The sequence below is a fragment of the Haemaphysalis longicornis genome, unplaced genomic scaffold (genome assembly GCF_048455015.1).
Source record: "Haemaphysalis longicornis isolate Haplotype H1 unplaced genomic scaffold, Haemaphysalis longicornis Haplotype H1 scaffold_10, whole genome shotgun sequence".
In the NCBI taxonomy this organism is placed as follows: Eukaryota; Metazoa; Arthropoda; class Arachnida; order Ixodida; family Ixodidae; genus Haemaphysalis; species Haemaphysalis longicornis.
This window is the reverse complement of record NW_027526204.1, coordinates 47,961,069-47,980,940: the sequence shown is the minus strand read 5'-3', so window position 1 is coordinate 47,980,940 and position 19,872 is coordinate 47,961,069. Positions and strand designations below refer to the sequence as shown.

Genomic DNA, 19,872 nt, shown 5'->3' with positions numbered 1-19,872 from the left:
TGAACAAACAATTGCAAAATGATGTGGTGGTTTAATAAACACTGAGTAGGTAATGCCACTTGATATGTGGGGATTTGTTTACCGCCTTGTGTTCAGTTTGTTTGTATTCATGTTACTTTATGTCTGCACTCTTTCGAAGTCGCATTGAATTGTATCCCTGTAAGTGAGTGTGCTATTGGTATATTCATTTCATGAGAGTTCTGTAACATTTATTTTGGTATGATGAATTTTTGGGAGCAAGAAGACGCTCCTTTCGTGTGTGAGTTTTATGTGTTGTTTTGTTTTATGCTCTGCGAAGTGTTCAGTGCATATACGAAAGCATTATTGCGTTACTTTTCATGAAAATGTGTTGTTGTTTCACCAACTGCCTGGTCTCTTTACAAGCACTGCGTGCTTAGATTGACCAGAAAATTAATTCTGTACAGAAGACGGATAAATAAAAATGAAAATAAAAAATAAATGATGTATCTGCCTTGAAACTGCTCGACTACTCTGCCGAGCTTCCACTGCAGTGCCGGCACGTTGTCGTCCTTCACAATCACCAAGTCGCCAACGCACAGTAGGGGTGATGACGATGGGGGGGGGGCAGTGATTAGTGGAGCGGAGGAGAAGCAAGTACTCTTCCTTCCAGCGTTTCGTAGTCAGTGCACAAGCTTGTCTCGGTACTTCACCCGGCGTCGCAAAGGTTGTGCGGCGGAGCTATGCAGACAGTCGGTAGTTCGTACTGGAAGTTCCCCGAGCACTTGCCCATCATGAAGTGTGATGGAGTTAGTGCAACTGTTGCATTACTGTCACCACACAGTTGCGCTAGAGGGCGGCAGTTAACAATCCCTTCTACCTCAACCAGCACAGTGAGCAGCTCTTTGTAGCCGAGACTATTTCGTCCAAGGCAGTGCTTCAACACATTCTTGACACGTTCCCAGAAACCACACCACCACGGGGCTCGTTCGGCGGTGAACTTTCAAGTTTTGCGGCGAACATTTGCATCGAGCACAACGCGAACCTTTTTAGTCACGGATTCACGGAGTACTACAGCATGATGGGGTAGGTAGCAGACAGTCTGTCCGTAGGTTTCACACAGTACTACTCTTGCCGCATGGCGTTCCGTTCCGTGAAGTGCTCGCTGATGACGGCATCGTATTCCTGCAGTAGTTCTGGTTGGTGTTCGAAGCGCTGTCGCTGTCCTTTTAGTCTACCTAGTGGTACAGTCCGGTTGATGCAGGACAAGACCTCAGGTGCCTTGATTATGAGCGGTACTTCGTAGGGGTTGGCACTCTGGTGTACTGCACTGGGAAACTGCATGAACACCGGGTGTTTGCTGACGTCTGGAGTTTCGTGCGCGTCGCTTATCCCTAGTGCGTCAAATTACCGGATCTCCGATGGTTCGCCATGACGGAACTCTGTGCGCCAGTCATCAGTGCAAGCCAGGAACAGAGCAGTTGCCCCAGTGTTGAGTGCTGGCAGAGGATGGCAGATGTATCCTTTGTTGCCTGGACGACCCAGCCGATGATTATCTCTACAGCGCACAGGTTGTCATTTACACGCTCTACACGCCCGGTTACAACTCTCCAATCATTGTCTGAGCCAATTAACAAAATGAAAGTCGAGTTTTGTAGTTGGTCTTCTTGGGGCTCGCCAGCTAAGGGCAAATTATGGTCACGCGCCATTGTAATCGCGGTACCGTCTATTGGAAGGCCCCTTACGGTACACACCTCTGGCATTTCCAGAGATTGAAGAGTGAGTTCCTCCGACTCGATGCGGCCACATAACGTGAGCTTCACCCTTCGGCAGTGATGCTGGCGTGGGCGGTTGAGCTTGCCGAATGTGAGCACTGCCAGATCCTCTGCTACAGTACATGGCAAAGATGGCTGCTGCGATACGTCTTCACGGACAAACTTCCTTTGGTTGCCGGTGTCACGAAGTATCCGTACCGGCACCCGGCCACGGGTTTCACACGCCCACACTGTGGCGGTTTGGAGCAACACCGGTGAGGAATACTTGCCGCTTGCAGGAGCCGTTGTTTGCAGGAGCAGCCTAATTCTTTGTGCTGCCGCCTCTCAGTTTTCATAACCGATAAAACTAGGTGGTCGAGGAATGTGCGTTGATGCTCGTTTCGAGATATCGCACAGTGGTAAAATGTGTCGTCCTGAACAGTGGTGGCACTTGAGCCATGCGACCGTTCGGCAAGGGTGAGCAAAGTGGCCGTGCTTCTGACACTTAGAGCAGCAATACTTTCTGGAGAGCCGTCAGCGCTTTTACTCCGCTGGTATTGCGGCCTGGCAGTCACGCGTTGCGCGTTCCGGAATGTCGCAGAGGGGCACGTAGTCTGCCCAGGCATTGACAAATTGGCACCTGGCGATGAAGATCCTGTTGCCAGCGTGGAAGGTAGCTGAAGCGGTGTCACGTTGTGGTCTGCTGACAACCTTCTTGAAGTAGGTTTCTCGCATAACACGCGAATCCCCTCTCTGCTTTCGAATTCCACTTGCACAAACCTGAGGATTGCCTTTACTCGATCCTGTCAAGATACTGCTGTAGAGTCTGCTCCGGTCGTGTCCGTCTTCGTGCGCTTACGGTAGAGGACCACCAGGTCTTCCGGCAACGAGCGCATTTAGCACCTGGTGCAGAACGACCGCGTACTCGGCAGATGGCATGCCAAGGCTGTCCAAACAACCAGTCCTAAATTGGATCTGCTCTTAGAGGTCTCGCAGTCGTGATACTTGAGACGACGACTCGATCGGTTCGACTTAGAGCAGGCTGTATGTGATCGTTGACGAGGAGATCTTTTCTGCCATAATGCTTCGTGAGTACCTTTACAGAAATCTTTTAATTAGCGTTGGTCAGGCGTACCCCTTTGATTGGACGCTTCGCAAAGCCGATATGTAAGTCTTCAGATATTGAAACTTTTCAATATTTGTGAGATCGGGGTGAGTGCGTAGGGCCACCTCGTAGAGCTCCCAAAAGCACTGCCACTCGCGGATCCCACAGTTGAAGCCAGGTATTCGAAGCTTTGGCAAGGTGACGCGTAGTAATGAGCTGCGAATACTTGGCTAACAAGATCGGAATAGGCAGCTCCGGTGGCGTGGCCAGACACGTCTGTTATCCCCGCCGGCCTCTGCGGGCAGCCATCGATGACCTTGGTTCCAGTCGATGCGCTCGCGGTGAGCGCTGAATGAAGCCTGCTAACCGCGTTGCAATCTTCTCGTGGTAGTCCAGAGCGCCTCCCACTCCTTCGTCGAACTCCTTACCGTCAAGAGAGTCGGCGATCTGGTCATCCAGCTCGGCGAGAGCGGAGTCCTTTTCTCATAGCCCGTCGATGATTTCGTGAAGGTCGGACTATCACGGTTGAGCGCCGTCCACGAGGATCTCGCTGGCCGCAGACAAAAGTCGGTTGGCGGAACCACGAAGAATCCCTCGACGCCTGCGCAGTTTCTCCATCCTCGGAAGGGCGCGGTGCGAAGGATGTCGGCCTTCTCCCGGGTTTTGGCACCCAATTTTGAGACAGTGAAGAGACCGACACCCTTGCTGCCAGATGGAACGACTTCTGCTTCCTTTATTTCCGTCATCACGCGCAGCCCCCGCTGCCCGCACGCTTCGTCGCGCTCTTCTTCTGTCCTTGTTAGAGCACGCGGTATTTCCTGCCGTGCCATTTGCCGCGGTAAACTCAACAGAGCCTAATAAATGTTGTTTCTAAAAGAATTTATTGTTATTTTCTGTGCGTGTATTTATCTGCATTGGCTAAGAAAGTCTGGTCTGCTATTTGTCTTAGACGCCTAGCTTGTTGACTCTGTAAATGAAATGGTAAAATAATGCGACTGTTATTTAGGGTTACCTCCGTCCGTACAGTCAAGGGGACTTTACATGAATTTATAAGAAGAAACCTCAATGCGCCCACCCATTTACAAAAAATTTTATAGGGCCATTCCCGGTGCTCTGTAAACGTATTTTTTTCGGGATTCCACGTACGACCAAGTGGCTTAATACAGCTTCCTCTCTCAAGTTATGTTTGGTATAAAACTCAAGTCTCTACAATCAAGAGAAAGCGCCATACGTTGCTGATAACGAATACGGCTTCTCGATGTTTCGAAATTGCGTATAGATCGAGAGACCATTTATAGCATACACCTAATATGTGTAAAGGCCCAATAATACGACTGCCTATTGTAGACGGCACTCGTTTCAGGCTACGAAATTACAAGAAGTCTCCATCCTTTTTTCACTACCAAGGATAGCGGAGCACAGGTGATAAGAGTGCACAAAGGTACAAAAGAGGTCACCTCAAATAAGGTGATATCGGATTCTTTACATACGCGCACGCGCAGTCTACACCCCATTTTTTCCAGTTAGAAAGCATTGCGGAACTGGCAAAACGGCCAATAAAGGCGAATGAAGATGCAACACCCAAGCCTCTAGGAATATTAGAAATAACCAATGTGTAAGATAGCTGCTGATGAGGGGATATTGGTGCCTAAGATAACGCAGTCACACACAAATAAATAGTACACTACTCGTCACCCTTGAAAAAAAAGAACGGTAATTACTCAGTTGAAAAACTTGCTTCACGCATGACATGCGAAGATGAACCGACTTACATATAAACCCAAGAAAACTGCGAGAAAGGCAGAAAACAATTAGGGCCCTTCCACCGTGTGAAAAAGAAGTGGGCGCAGTCCTTGGAGTGCGCGAAACAAAACTAATTTACTATTGAGCATGTTATAGCTGAATGTAACTTGGATGGGCCCGAACTTTAGTCACGAACTAATTTAATACGAACCTAATTCGAACTTTAGTCACGAACTAATATACGAACCTAATCCGTATGAGCACTGAGAGGACACCGGACACGTCGCATTGGGCCGTTTGACGTCCACGTTTAAGCCTGTTTGCCTGCACAACGGACTTATCATCAGTAAGGGCATACAACGTACATCTTCGCCCGCACGCACCTCCCCCTTCCAAAGCCGCGCACGCTGCTGAGACGCGAAAAAAACGCCCTAAATGCCACTCTGCAAGCCCTTCCAGCTGAGCAAGTAATTGTGGCCTAAATCGGCGTTCAGGGCGGGCTAATAGCCGTTCATCCGGGAAAAATCGCCGCTACTGGACGAGCTGGAACTTCAGGCGACAACGGCGGCGGTAGCGGCTTTCCGTTGTTTTCGCGCCTACTCGCGCTTCTGTTTGTGCCTATGCTTCTTTATTTCCTGCTCTTCTCAAAGCAAAAGATATGCGTCCGCCTCATAGCCAGTTAAACCGGGAAGGCCTGGAACTTTATTCCAGAGGACAAACATGTGGCTGCCCGTTTCCCTACCCCGTCGCCGGCATCTTACTGTCTCTGTAACGCACCAAGCCAGGCAGAAACCACTCGGTTATGGAGAATAGCTAACCGGGCGCGTCGAGGTATTCGACTTCCACATTTAAATCTTCCACCAGCACAACGGGCAAGTCATCAGTAGCGACACCAACCCCAGCTATGCGTGCACGCCCCCCTCCTTTCATGCGCAACCCGTTCCCGCATAAACCGGCAACTGGTGATGGGCGCATGCCTAGGCGAGAAATACACAGACGAAAATGTCGCTCAGATAGCCTTTCAAGCTGCAGGGGAATTATGGGGTCGTGCCGGTGTTCCAACCGGGCAAGTGGCTCTTCAAGCGGGAAGAATTCACACATACACGGCGAAGTGAAATTGGAAGAGACAACGGCCGCGGCGGCTTTAAGGTGTTTCTGCGCGTAGTCGCGCTTCTGTGTATTCTACGCAATCTGATAACAGCGCTACCGCCGTTGTCAGCCAATTGCGCAACTAGTGAAAGAGGCATCTGTGGTGGCGAGGGGGAATATCAGTTGGGAAAGAGGGGTAGGCGATGGCGAGGAGGAGCCTGGAGCGGCGCTGAATAAAGCGGCTTCACCGGAGTGAAAAATTGCGGGGCGAGGTGAGACACATAATACTTCGCAGTAAAATAACAGGATCCATTCATAGCCCAGTGCGTGGACCGTCTGTGCTTGGTCTCACGCTATCGCACGAGGTACGTGTCAATAGCGGTGTAAAGGGGCATTCTAATTTCAACATCAGAAAGCACGGACAATTTACACCTTAAAACCGGCTGACCATCCGAATTTGTATTCCAGCTCCCTATGGCCTATCCCACCAAAAATTCATTGCGAGTACCACGCATTCACTTCTGCTAATTGTGTGGGCTTTAGTACTTTTGTATATGGTTAATTGGATAGGCTTTAGCAAGTTTGTATGTGTATTTTAAAACGGCAGTTGGTTTCCGCACGTGGAGACGAAGGAAAGTTATGAACTGTAATGAGAGTGTCTGGGGCCGGGGTTTTCAGGCCAAAACACCGCAGATGCCTTCGTTCGTCTACCGTATCCACTAACTGGCCGATCCTCCCTCTCTGTGCTCGCGTGTAATGTAATGATCAATAACCTCGGGAGAGAGATAGAGAGAGAGAGAGAGACAACCTTTAATAGAAAACGATGACCACTAGAGCACAGCGGATTGAGATAGGTGACGAGGCAGTGGAAGTGGTAGTCGAATATATCTACTTAGGCCAAGTTGCGACCCCGGATCCCAACCATGAGGTAGACATAATTAGAAGGATAAGAAGGGGGGGGAGGAGTGCATTCGGCAGGCATTCTCAGATAATGAATGACAGCCTACCATTGTCCCTGAAGAAGAAAGCGTATGACGGCTGCATCTTACCGGTAGTCACCTATGGGGCAGAAACTTGGATGCTCACTGAGAGGGTTCAACTTAAACTGGGGACGACACAGCGAGCAATGGAATGGAACATGACTGGTGTAACAGTAAGGGACAAGAAGAGAGTGGAGTGGGTCAGGGAACAAACACGTGTTAAGGATATACCAGTAGAAATTAAGACGAAGAAATGGACGTGGGCCGGGCATGTAATGCGAAGGAAAGATAACCGTTGGTCATTAAGGGTAGCAGAGTGGATTGCTAGAGATGGCAATCGTGGCAGGGGGCGGTAGAAGTCAGGTGGGCAGATGAGATTAAGAAGTTTGCGGGAATAAATGGGTCGCCGTTAGCGCAGGACCGGGATAATTGAAGAATAATGAAAGAGGCCTTTGCCTTGCAGTGGGCGTAGGTCCGCTGGCGATGTTGATAATGATGATGCTCCCGTAAGGGGGTGGAAATCAGGAGATCGCGGTTTCTGTTCACATTTCCCAGACAATGTCGAAGAGTGTGGCTGGCACTTGGTAGAGAATACAGAAGGGGTTATACGCGTTGGGGATGAAGGGCGTGTTGGCATGTTGGGTTGGGGTACACTTTGGTTTCAAGTTTGTTGATAGCGACTTTTTGTTATTTCATAGGCCTCATCAGTGACTGGACATGATATCCCTGTAAATGGGTAATGTAGCGTGAGCTCTGGGTATAGGAGGAGTAGTTTCCCGGTGCGTTCCGACTTTCGTGTAATAACCCGGGTAAGCCGGCTTCCGTAAAACACTTGCGCGCTTCTGCGGGAGTCGTTAAAAGAGGACCCGAAACCCTCGTTTTGAAATTCTACATGGTTGCAATGCTTGCCATTCTGTCGATGTCATTTTCGTTACTTTCTATCACCCGCACCAGCTGCAAACTGAATTTTAAGCGTGTAAAAGTGGTCGCGGAGTGTCAAGACCTGTGGTGGCAGCTGTCACTCCCAGATGCTCATCTCTTGGCACCTGGTCATCGTTCCGAGCGCATTTTGCATGTTTCCGTGATTTACTAGCATTATACCCATTTATCATCCTTTGGAAAAACAGCGAGGCGAAAATAAGCAGAACGAACTAAAAATCGTTCCGACACATCCAGTATATTGCTCACATCATGAAATCTGAAGAAGGACATGTCACTGCCACCGTGTTTCAAGCAGCTCCCGTCAACGCTGCCTATGGCGTGGACGATGTGGAAACGTTGCTTACGGCATCGCTTTTGCGGTCTTAGTGGTGAGCGTATGCGACGAAGTTGGTTAACAAAGTTTGAGAGAAGTAATCGCCTGTCTGTCTTTAACACGAAAGTCATTTATTCTTGCATACAAAAGATTTCGTTGACGTCATATCAGTTACGGAAGTGACGCCATCACAACGAAGCGAGTGGCCTCTAAAGGGTGCACCCCTGCACACAGGGTCTTCTTGCGGGCAAGCAACCTCTATTACTAAAAAGTACGTTATACTTAGGGTTGTTTGTTTTCGGCTTTTATATTTTAACTCGAAGGTGTTTTGTGCTGCAATACCCGAAGACTTCACTGACGCCATATCCATCACCGAAATGTCGCCAGTACACCTTTGCCGAAGCGACCCGCCAGCAGGACATCGCTCGCTAAGCACACCCGCAATACAGCCCCGACCCGCAAATCATGCTCAGCAGTACATTGCGCCGCGCACATTTCACTTTCGTGTTTTACTGATTCCTATGACAGGGGAAACAACCACAGTTTTATTAGCAATGCGTCCTGTTTTGCTTGTTCCAAGCGAAGGCAAATGCGTGCACGCTAGATTATCTTGAGGGTTTACACTTCTGCAAATGAACAGAAATAGCCTGATATTGTGTGGACTGATTTTAAGTAATGAGACGAAGCGTTACTCGCGGTAATTATTCTTACGAGGTTGAGTAAATTTACTCTACAGATGACCTCAATTACCTTCCATATGAGTCGTAATTTTCTTACCTCAGTGTATGTTCGAAATCAGGGTTCCACTATAGCGAAGGTTCAGAGGCCCAGAGATCTTTCGCGCGCCTCAAAAAAGCAAAAAAACTGGGGTTTGAACGAAATCAATTCTGTTGTGTAAGCAGAGGTCAGAACATTGCTGGCGCTAGGTGGGACCAGGAGGAAGAATTACACAAACAATTGAAGGGCACCACTTGTGGTGCGCTTCACTTGTGTGTGTAATTCTTCATCCTTGTGCCGCCTAGCGCCAGCAATGTTCCGATTCAAAAACCAACTAGTCCTATTTGAAGTTCTGAAGCAGAGCTGAGAGAGGAGCTGTGATCCCCGATCCACAATTCGGCCCTGGAATTAATCTCCAGTACAGAGAACGGCCCTGTGCTTGCCGTTTTAGTAAGGGCGTCAATTAAAGGCCGCATAAAGCCGACACACATTTTAGAATGTTAGTTGGGTTTTTCGAAAGGTACAATGCACATATCAGCCACTCCGTGGATACAACATTGACTTGGGCGACCGCCAGTCATTGCTTTATGCCAATGTAACTCTTGGTGTTTACCTACGGAGCCATATTAGGGTAATACACATGGCTGAAACTTATAGCAAATTGCAGAAGCATGCCCAACTTACCAAAGAAAGCGCCATGGCAAAGTCTGACGCAACTTCCTTCAGCGCCGATGTGCTCGAGTCGGCTCTCACGTCCACATCGCCTAGCACCAAGCAGCCTTTGGCGAGCGCCAATCCAGCCGAAGCCAGCAATAATGCCTGCGGGGTGACGACAATGTGCCCTAATTTAGGTCGCTTCGTTTAAATTCTGGCAGCGGCTGCCGACGTGTCGCAGAAGCAGTGCACAAAAGCGTACAAGTATTTTTAGATGCGAAGCATCTCATGCTTGGGGCTGTGTCCCTCCCTCCCTCGTTGTCATTGTCGTTGTCCGCCGTCTGCACTATACTGCGCATGCGCGTCTCTTCAGCCCCGTCAGCGTTTGGCCTGACGTCAACGCAGTGCACTATAAAAAGAAATAGTTAGGCGGCACCCGGGTTCGATCCCACGAATCTCTGGCCGCAACTCGAGGTACGTGAGGCTCTTACCACTGCGCTACAAACCGCGACGGGAGCATGTGCTACGAACGCGCCTTATGTCCTTCACTCATTCAAACTACGCCAAGAAGCTACTGATACAACGAAGGCACGCGAAGCTGAACGTCAACGGGAACGAACTGAAAACTAATGGGAGCTTGAGTCGACGCCATGGCTGCTTCGCATACTACTCAGGGTTCCCCTACGGGAAGTTGGTGTATTTGTTTCCTGTATATGCGCTTGTAAACAAATACTAGAGAAATTATCAGGTGTGTGTACGTAACATTCTAGTTCCCTGTGTTCAAACGTGAGCGTGTTTTGTTCTGAATTTTTGTTTTGAAAAGGGCGGATCCCTCACGTCTTTATAATATTATCCACTGCAGCATTCTACAAATGCTGTCATCCCTCACTGCAATGCGAGCCGCCGCTGTCAACTGCATTGGAGCTCGACTCCAGTTATCTTCATCGTCATGAAATCATCCCCTGTCATCATCGGCTTACGGGAAGAAGAAGACGACGACGTTGTTGCCCGGATTCGAAAAGCGGGCGTACGTTCTTATTTCCCTACGCCCAGTTCGTGGCAATAAAATGACTACTACCTCTAGAGAACAGAGATCCATTATCTTAAAGGGAACAATTTGTGGTGAGGTGCTGTATACGTTCAGCTGATGTTCAGTGATGTTCACCTGATGGGAACTGAAAGCTCAAATTAGACACAGACAAAAAAGGAAACAACAGGACGAGCGCTAACTACCAACAAAATATATTTGGAAAAACCCACAATTTATACACGTCGCGCTTTCCACTTGCATACCACCACACAAGCGCAGAGACACTAATAATCGTCTGAGATAACATAGTTCTTTCTGAGAAAGGGATACAGATGGTGTGCTCACGAATTGAGACTGCAACCTATCTATTTTTCAGCTTCCGGAATTTCTCTGTTTAACCTATCATTATTTTTGCCGATTATGATGCATTTGTCGAAAAGCGGTTCGCAGCGCGGTTAGTGGTCACACGTGGAACAGTAATGCGCTAACCATCCGCCACTACCATTTTTGACGTTGCCAGGTTGCTCGCGAAGCCGGCCATTAATACAGCGACAAATCTGCCCTGTGTAACGTTTGCCGCAAGAAAGGGAAATTTCGTATACCACGTTTCTGTGCATGTCGTGTGCTTACATTTATGTTTTATACCGCAACGGCTGTAGCATTGACCATAGGAATTGGTCATTATGCATACCTTGCCCAGTTTTTCTGGGGCAGAAAAAAACAACTCAAATTTTGGCACGTCCTGGAATTTTGTTGTGGGAAATATTGTTGGGAAAGTTGTGGGAAATATTGTAGAGGTAAGGTATAACCGCGTATATTGGAGGGGTTTCGAGTGAGGCCGGCTGATCTCTCTGCGTTTGGCCTCGCAACTTTTTTAGCAAGGATTCAGCGACAGAGATTTGCAAATTAACCCGATAGCCGGAGTTGGACAATCTTTGCGATTGTTGGCGGAGGCTAATAGCCATTGAATGGTCGCACGATTTGTTGATAGCATTCTTAAAACACATGTTTATGATTCCTCTCTTCACCAATTTTTAGTGCGCGGTATGAAAGGGGAGGGGTGGTTTGCTGCTTTTTGGTTGGTATGCCCAACAAGTGTGATCTGGTTGGAATGTCAGGTTTATGTCGAGAAACTGGATTGAGTTATTAACCAGAAGTTGAAAAGTACATTCAAGGGGCCTAAATTATTTTCTTTAACAATGGATAGCACATCATGGGCACGACATTCTAGGACATAAGAATTACAATCCCAGAAGAATAAATAAACGTCCACAAAGCGAAACACACGAACAATATTCATGCTTTCAAGGTGCCCAGCCACAATATTATCGAATTTGGATAAAAACAGGTCACTAAGAATCGGAGAAATGCATGAGCCGATGCATATTCTTTCGCGTTGTAGGCACGGCTTGCCATCATATCGAATAAAAGTGGAACGTAGATAAAACGATACAAGTTCTAAAAAACCACAAACAGACACCCCTGCGGCATTTTGAAAAGGGAAACGTCCGAACTCGTCAATGCAGCATTCCATAAAATTTGTCTATTTGTGCATTTTTAGAACTTATATCGTTTTATCAACGCTCCACTTTTATTCGGTATGATGGCAAGCCGTGCATACAACGCAAAGTAATATGTATTGGCTCATGCATTGCCCCGATTCTTAGTGACCTGTTTTTATCCAAACTAGACAACATTGTGGCAGGGCACCTTGGCAGCATGAATGTTGTTCGTACGTTTCGCTTTGTGGACGATTATTTATTCTTGTTGGATTGTAATTATGATGTCCTAGAATGTCGCACCCATGATGTGTTATCCATTTTTAAAGAAAATATTTTAGGCCCCTTGAATATACTTTTCAACTTCTAGTTAATAATTCAATCCAGTTTCTCGACATAAACCTGAAATTCCAACCAGATCACACTTGTTGGGCATACTAACCAAAAAGCAGGAAAGCACTCCTCCCCTTACATTCCGCGAACTCAAAATTGGGGAACAGAGGAATCATAAACATGTATTTTAAGAATGCTATCAATAAATCTTGCGAACATTCAATGGCTACCAGCCTCCACCAACAATCGCAAAGATTGTCCAACTCGGGCTATCCGGTTCATTTGCAAATCTCTGTTGCTGAATCCTTGCTAAAAAAGTTGCGATCTCAAACGCAGGGAGAGCAGGGGGAGCATCCGGACTCACTCGAAACCCCTCGAAAGTACGCGGTTCTACCTTACCTCCTCAATATTTCCCACAACTTGAAAAAAATTGCAGATCGGGCTAATATTAGATGCGACTGCATCTCATATACTCGCCTTTTACCTGCACCCGGCGTCGTCGGCGTCCGCCCCTCCCCCATTCTCCTCGCCGCGCGAGCTGCGCTCTCCGCCACTCACCCCCTCTCCTCTCCGATAGCGAACACTCTCTCGCGAGGGGCATCGAATTGGATTCGATTGGCTTGGCTTGGCTTGGCTTGGCTTGGCTTGGATTGGATTAAAGTGGATTGTGTTGATTGTGTTGCGTCATAGCCGCGGCAGACGCACTGGCGCCGGCGCGTCCCCTCACCGTTATGCGCGCTATAAAACGCGGTGCCTGCACCGCTCCGCTCCATCGTTCCAGCGCCGTTCCTCCGCTGTCCAACGCTGCTACGTGAACCCCCTATGCGTCGCATCTACACAGGGGTTCCCGCGAGGAGAGGTGGGTTTTTTAAGGGGTTCTTTCGGCCCCAGAAAAACTGGGCAAGCTATGCATAATGAACAATCCCTATGGTCAACGCTGTAGCCGTTGCGGTATAAAACATAAATGTAAGCCCACAACGTGCACAGAAAACGTGGTACACGAAATTCCCCTTTCTTGCGGCAAACGTTACATTGGGCCGACTGGTCGCTGATGTAATGTCCGGCTTCGCGAACACTCTGGCAATGTCAAAAATGGGAGTGGTGGATGGTTAGCGCATCACTGTTCCACGCGTGACCACGAACCGCGCTGCAAACCGCTTTTCGACAAATGCATCATAATCGGCAAGAATAAAGATAGGTTAAGCAGAGAAATTATGGAAGCTGAAAAAATAGCTAGGTTTCAGTCTCAATTCGTGAGCACACCATCTGTAACCCTTTCTCAAAAAGAACTATGTTATCCCAGGCAATTATAAGTGTCTCTGCGCATGTGGTGGTATGAAAGTGGAAAGCGTGACATGTATAAATTGTGGGTTTTTGCAAATATATTTTGTTGGTAGTTAGCGCTCGTCCTGTTGTTTCCTTTTTTGTCTGTGTCTAATTTGAGCTTTCAGTTCCCATTATGCACCACAAGCAGTCCCAAACAATGACCCTTTTGGAGTTCACCTGATGTTCTACAATGAGTTCACAGCTACCGTCATCCTGCATAAGGAGTGCAGTAAAATACCTATAGGGAAGGGCGTCAGACAAGGAGACACAATCTCCCCAATGATATTCACAGCATGTTTACAAGAAATTGGATTGATTTGGAACAGGTGGGCGTAAGGGTTAATGGAGAATACCTGAGCGACCTCAGATTTGCTGATGACGTCGCCTTGTTAAGTTACTCGGGGGAGGAATTTCAAAGCATGCTTACCGCACTGTACAAACAGAGTAGAACCGTTCCCCTGAAAATTTCTATGCAGAAAAATAAAGTAATGAATAATAACCAACGGATACAACAGCGGTTTGAGATAGGTGGCGAGGCTCTGGAAGTAGTAAGTGAATATATCTACTTAGGCCAAGTTGTGACCCCGGATCCCAACTATGAGGCAGAGATAATTCCAAGGATAGGAATGGGGTTGAGTGGATTCGGCAGGCATTCTCAGATAATGAATGGCAGCCTACCATTGTCCCTGAAGAAGAAAGTGTGTGACAGCTGCATCTTACCGGTACTCACTTACGGGGCAGAAACTTTGAGACTCTCTAAGAGGGTTCAACTTAAATTGAGGACGACTCAGTGCGCAATGGAACGGAAGACGATAGGTGTAACATTAAGGGAGAAGAAGAGAGCGGAGTGGGTCAGAGAACAAACGCATGTTAAGGACATATTAGTAGAAATTAAGAAGAAGAAATGTACGTTGGCAGGGCATGTAACGCGAAGGCAAGATAACCGTTGGTCATTAAGGGTAACAGAGTGGATCCCTAGAGAAGATAAGCGTTGCAGGGGGCCGCAGAAAGTTAGATGGGCAGATGAGATCAAGAAGTTTGCGGGGATAAATTGGTCGCAGTTAGCACAAGACCGGGATTATTGGAGATCAATGGGAGAGGCCTTTGTCCTGCAGTGGGCGTAGATAGGCTGGTGGTGATGTTGATGATGATGTTCAGTGGCTCTCGGCTACTGCGCCACAGGAGTTTTATTCTGTGCCCGGGTCGGTGTGCCTTCTCAGAACTTGAGACGCGCACAAGCAGACGACTGCAAAGGCGCTCACCGGAGTTCGGTTCGCTACTAGATGATACCAGGAGTACCGCAGCTTCCAGGATGACGTCACAGGCACAGCAACCTCATGCTACCCGTTCTACGACGGTGTACTGGCCTATCATCCCGTATACACCTGGTTCATTCCCTGGAGACGCCTTGAAAGATTTAGATTTCCGGATATAGCAGTACGAATGAGTGGACCGCAACAACGAATGGACCGCAGACGACTGCCGGAAAAGCCTTTATTTTTATTGGAAGCTACGGCCCGGCATGGTTTGGGAACCACGAACCCTTGCAGACCTCATGGAAGATTTTCAAGAAAAGTCTGAGGCAAACCGTAGCCCCAATCCCAGATTGACCACGGTCCCGACAGTCTCAGCTTTTGAGGAACAGTTATCCACAGACCATGTTGGAAGTGATTATTCCGGGAGATCATCCGGAACGTTGTATGAGAGGGGCGTCAAAAGATGTTGCAGACTTTAAGATCACCGGCTTCTATATCCCTCGTTCACGCTGTGCAGAAAGAAGTGCAGCGAGAAATTGTCCCAGATGGCCCACTCGATGTCGCACCTCATCGCCCTGCGTCAACCTAGGCCGCTGTTGCCAGCCAACCGCAGCTGCTGCCTGCTGGACCAGGCGTAAGCACGCCATGACGAGAAAGCTTCTCCTCTCCGCGCGACAGCTACTTAGGAAACCGCAGCGGGATCCTCCTTATCGAAGTGGACGTTGTCCGAAAGCTGTCACCATTATAGCGGCGTGAGCTATTACAGCTGCTCAAAGAGTTTTGCGACTGCTTCGCTACAGTCGCCACTGTTGGCAGGACCACTATCCCGAAGCACAGAACATTACTGACGACGCCGCGTGTACAGTTCATCAATACCTTATCGAGTTTCCCTTAATAGTGAGGACGTAATCCGTACTAGGATTTCTGACATGCTTGCAGATGACCTCATTCAACCGACGAAAATTTTCTGGGCCGCGCCAGTAGTGCTTGTAAAAAAAGACGGAACATTGCGATTTTGCATGCATTATCGGCCCTTAAACAAGATAACCATCAAGGACGTGTATTGCCTTCCACGGATTGGTGACACTTTCGATCGGTTGTCCCGCTATTTCTCATCAATCTAGCTAAAGAGCGGCTACGGGCAAATTGAGGTTGACGATCCTGACAAAGAAAGAACTGAATGTATTACCGTAGACGGCCTATGCGAATTTAAGTAATGCCGTTCAGGCATTGTACGGCGCCGGAAACGTTTCAGCGCGTCATGAACACCGTCTTAGCGGTATTGAAATTGCAGACGTGTCTGTGTACCTTGAGGACGTTGTGAGTTTCTCCTGTACTTTTAACGAGCACTTACAACTTAAAACTGCACTTCAAGCTCTAAAGAGTGCAGGTCTGACACTCAACCCAATAAAAATGCTGGTTGGCGCACGACCAATTGAAATCTCTTGGTCATGTGGTGGGCAAGAACGAGGTTCGCTCTGACCAAGAGAAAACACTGGCAGCCAGCACTTTCCCGTCGCTGTCTGACAAAAATACTGTCAGAAGGTTCTTGGGTCTGTGCGCCTACTACCGCCGTTTTATCAGGAACTTTTCTCGCATTGCTGCACCTCTAACTTACCTTACGAGGACGCCGTGGTTGAACGGACGCCTGAGCAAGAGTAGGCCTCTGAAGCATTGAAGAAAGCGTTACTCACGAGCCCGTTTCGGGACACTTCCACGAGGAGGCTGCTACTGCAATTTATACTGACGCTAGGAACAGGGGGCTTGGTGTTGTACTGACTCAAAAGCACAATGCTGCTGGTAGAGTAATTGCATATGCGAGCCACCTGCTTTATAGGGCGGGAAGCAACTACTCAAAAGCCGAAAGAGAGTGCCTCGGCTTCATTTGCAGAATCACGAAATTTATATCCTACCTTTTTAGTCTCCTTATCGGCCTAGTCTCTGACCATCACTCATTATGCCAGCGGGGTAATCTCCAGAACCCATCTGACCGCCTAGCACGCTGGAGACTGAGACTGCAAGAATAGGACGTAACTATAATGTACAAGTCAGGACGCAGGCACAGTGATGCCGATTGCCTCTTCCGCGCACCCGGAGATACTTCTGAGGCCACTGCCGACGATGACGGCGACGCCTTCTTGGGAGCGGCAGCATTTGAGACGTGGTGACACGCCAGAGGCCTTCAAACGTGTTGTACAGGCGCCGACTCTCCGAGATAGCGGTCGGTCGTGACTCCTGGTCGTGCTGGACAACCTACGACAGGAGGCCATTGAAACTTGCCATGATGATCCCCCTTCCGGACACCTACGCAACAGTCACACACTAGCACGATTACGGGAAAAATGCTATTGGCCTCATTTTACAAAGTTGTTCATCGTTACACCAGAAACTGCATAGCATTTCTGTGACGAAAAAGACAACCGATTCCTCCTGTTGGAGATCTCCATCCCATTGAGCAATGGTTCCATTCGAGCTAGTGGGAATGGATCTGCTGGGCCCTTTTGCAATGTCAAACGCAGCGAAATGATGGATAATTGTTGCGACCAGCTACACTTGAATCGGTACGCCGAAACCAAAGCCCCTTCTAGGACGTCTAAAATACCTAGAGTTTTGATCGAGAGCTTAGTTTACCGACACCGTGCGGCAGAGGTTATATTCACCGACCCCGGTTCTGCGTTTACAGCCCAACAAAAAACAAAACATACTGCGTTTGAGCCACACCAACCGTCACAGAAGCACGGCATACCACCCACAAACAAATGGACGGACGGCGTGCTTGATGGCAATGTACGTCGATGTAGAACAACGGACACGGGACGAAGTGTCACCATTCGTGACCTTCGGATATCATACAGCCATCCAAAAGACAACGGGATTTTCTCAGTTCCAGCTAGTGCACGCACGCCAAGTGACCGCAACACTGGATGCTGTGCTGCCACTTGTCACAGATGACGCTCACGAGGATTCTCAGCTCGTTACTGAACGTGCAGTGGAGACTCCACAGGAAGCTAGAGTCCACATGAAGACGCAGCGGTACACACATGGCGTGATGCACACTTCAAATGGTGGATAAGGTTTTGGTTGGGAGACGGTACCCCGCCGTAGACTGAGCGAAAAACTCCTCAAGCGCCCTTTCGGGACGTATGCACTACAGCGCCGCGTTGGCGGCCCTCATTAAAGAGGTACTTTAGGACAAATTGCATCGATCGTCCCGCCAAATTCTACGTCCAGAAGGAGTCCTTGTTGTGAGTCTGAAGACGTATTTTCAACGCTAGGATGCGTTCATGGTTATCCAGATTCAGAAGAACAAATTTTTCATGTTAAACAGGGTCGGAACGATGCGTCCTTGCCCAGGGGGTAGTGCCGCAAGTATCCACTGCAGCACACTTCGAAGCAATATCAATTACATCGAAGCTCAGCTCCACCTATCATGATCATGATCATCATATTCATCATGATCATCATTAATAAATGATCACCTGGGCACATCATCGGCTCACCGCCGGAAGAGTACGAGCTTGTTACTCGGACTCTGAAAGCGTGCAAACGTTGTTCTTAGCCCTACGGCCAGTTTGGGTCAATAAAGCCACTGCTACCTCTAGAGTGCAGACATCCATCGTCTTATCGCTGACAATATTTTTTTCTGTCGTGTGCGAACTTTATTCCCGACAAAACTATCCTCCAAATATAGCATGTGTTCTTAGCCCTTTAGACCCTGGTGTCGTCATTTGACAACACTGTGCAAAATATTCTGTTGCGCCTGGAGAAGAAAGCCAAAAAATTCCCTCGCACTTCCCCGAGGGGGAGAGTGTGTAAGTGCGAATGCACGGTTGTTGATTGCGCGATTACGGTGGATATCGTGATCTTGGAGTGGAGAGGAGGCGCCCTACACCCGCAGTCACTGAGCGGAGAGAGAAGGAAGAGAGTAGCGCCCGCCGTTACGGCGAGGGCTACACGAGCGCCCTCACGCGTCGGAATGCGGAGCGCCAGCTACGCGAGCGAGAGCTCTCCAGCCCGAAGTGGAGAGGAGGCGCCCAACACCCGCAGTCACTGAGTGGAGAGAGGAGGAGGAGAGTAGCGCGCGCCCATCTCCCCCCGTTGCTAGGGAAGACGAGGAGGAAGACGAGGAGCGCGCGCACCCGCAGCTGTTGCTATGCGGACGACGGCGGCGGACGATTCAGGCTCGCTTAAGAAGTGCATTCGCACTTAAAACTGGTAGTTTTCTTCAGTAAACTTATTTTTATTTTCTAAGTCTTTCTCGTTTGTCTCTGTCTCTACTAACCTTATTTTTTTCGCGCTCTGTGTGAGTTTTTTTCTTTTCAGTCTATATATATATATATATATGGGTTGGGAAATGAGGGGCTCGTTATGAAATACAGAAAGAAATGCCACTCTCATTTCTCACTTAATTAATAAAAAAAAAATGTAACGTCACTAACGGTAAAAAAATAGTCTAACCACTCCCCTATGCCTTCTTTGGCGTTGTAGACTGCCGGCATTTCTTTCTGTATATATATATATATATATATATATATATATATATATTATATATAGATATATATACCCACACATGACCACTACACAGCGCGCCACCAGCACGGCTTCAGACTACTACGCAAATATAAAAACTAACTTTAACTGTGACTCCGCTTATGTCGTATATCTTCTAGAGTGCACTGTTTGTAGGCAACACTATATCGGCCAAACTGAAACGCCCTTCCGAATACGGTTCAATAATCACCGCTCTCATGCAAAAAGCTGCCCTTATTTGCCCCTGTCAAGACATGTGAACAGTCCCGGGCATGCATTTGAACATCTTAAAGCAACGATTTTAGAATCCGCCTTCAAAACGCACCACGACCGCGAGGTTCGGGAAACTTATCTCATTTATAAGTTTCGGTCAGCCACACTTGGAATTATTGAAAGTTACGGAAAACTAACATGCTTATCCCTCGATTAAAATTGGCGGCTTCATAATTTTTATATTTATGTTCATTATTCCTACCCTCGAATTTCCCATCAGAATTCGCAGAAACTCTCCTAATACTGCAGCTTTATTAGCCTAATGCGGCTCAACAATGCCATTTGTCCTGGGGAAAGAGGCCTCGTGCCCACCACCACTTCATCATAATCATCATCATCATCATCATCACCAGCCTATCTACGCCCACTG

At 48.2% G+C, this 19,872-nt stretch overlaps 1 protein-coding gene across 1 annotated transcript in view; it reads right to left on the bottom strand.

The window, feature by feature from the left end:
• Positions 1–19,872, bottom strand: part of LOC144159820 (uncharacterized) — a 62,169-nt gene that overhangs the window by 6,439 nt on the left and 35,858 nt on the right. Inside the window, exon 3 of the mRNA XM_077691498.1 lies at positions 9,286–9,420. Within this exon, the coding sequence (XP_077547624.1) occupies positions 9,286–9,420 (135 nt within the window). The remainder of the gene's footprint in view (positions 1–9,285; positions 9,421–19,872) is intronic.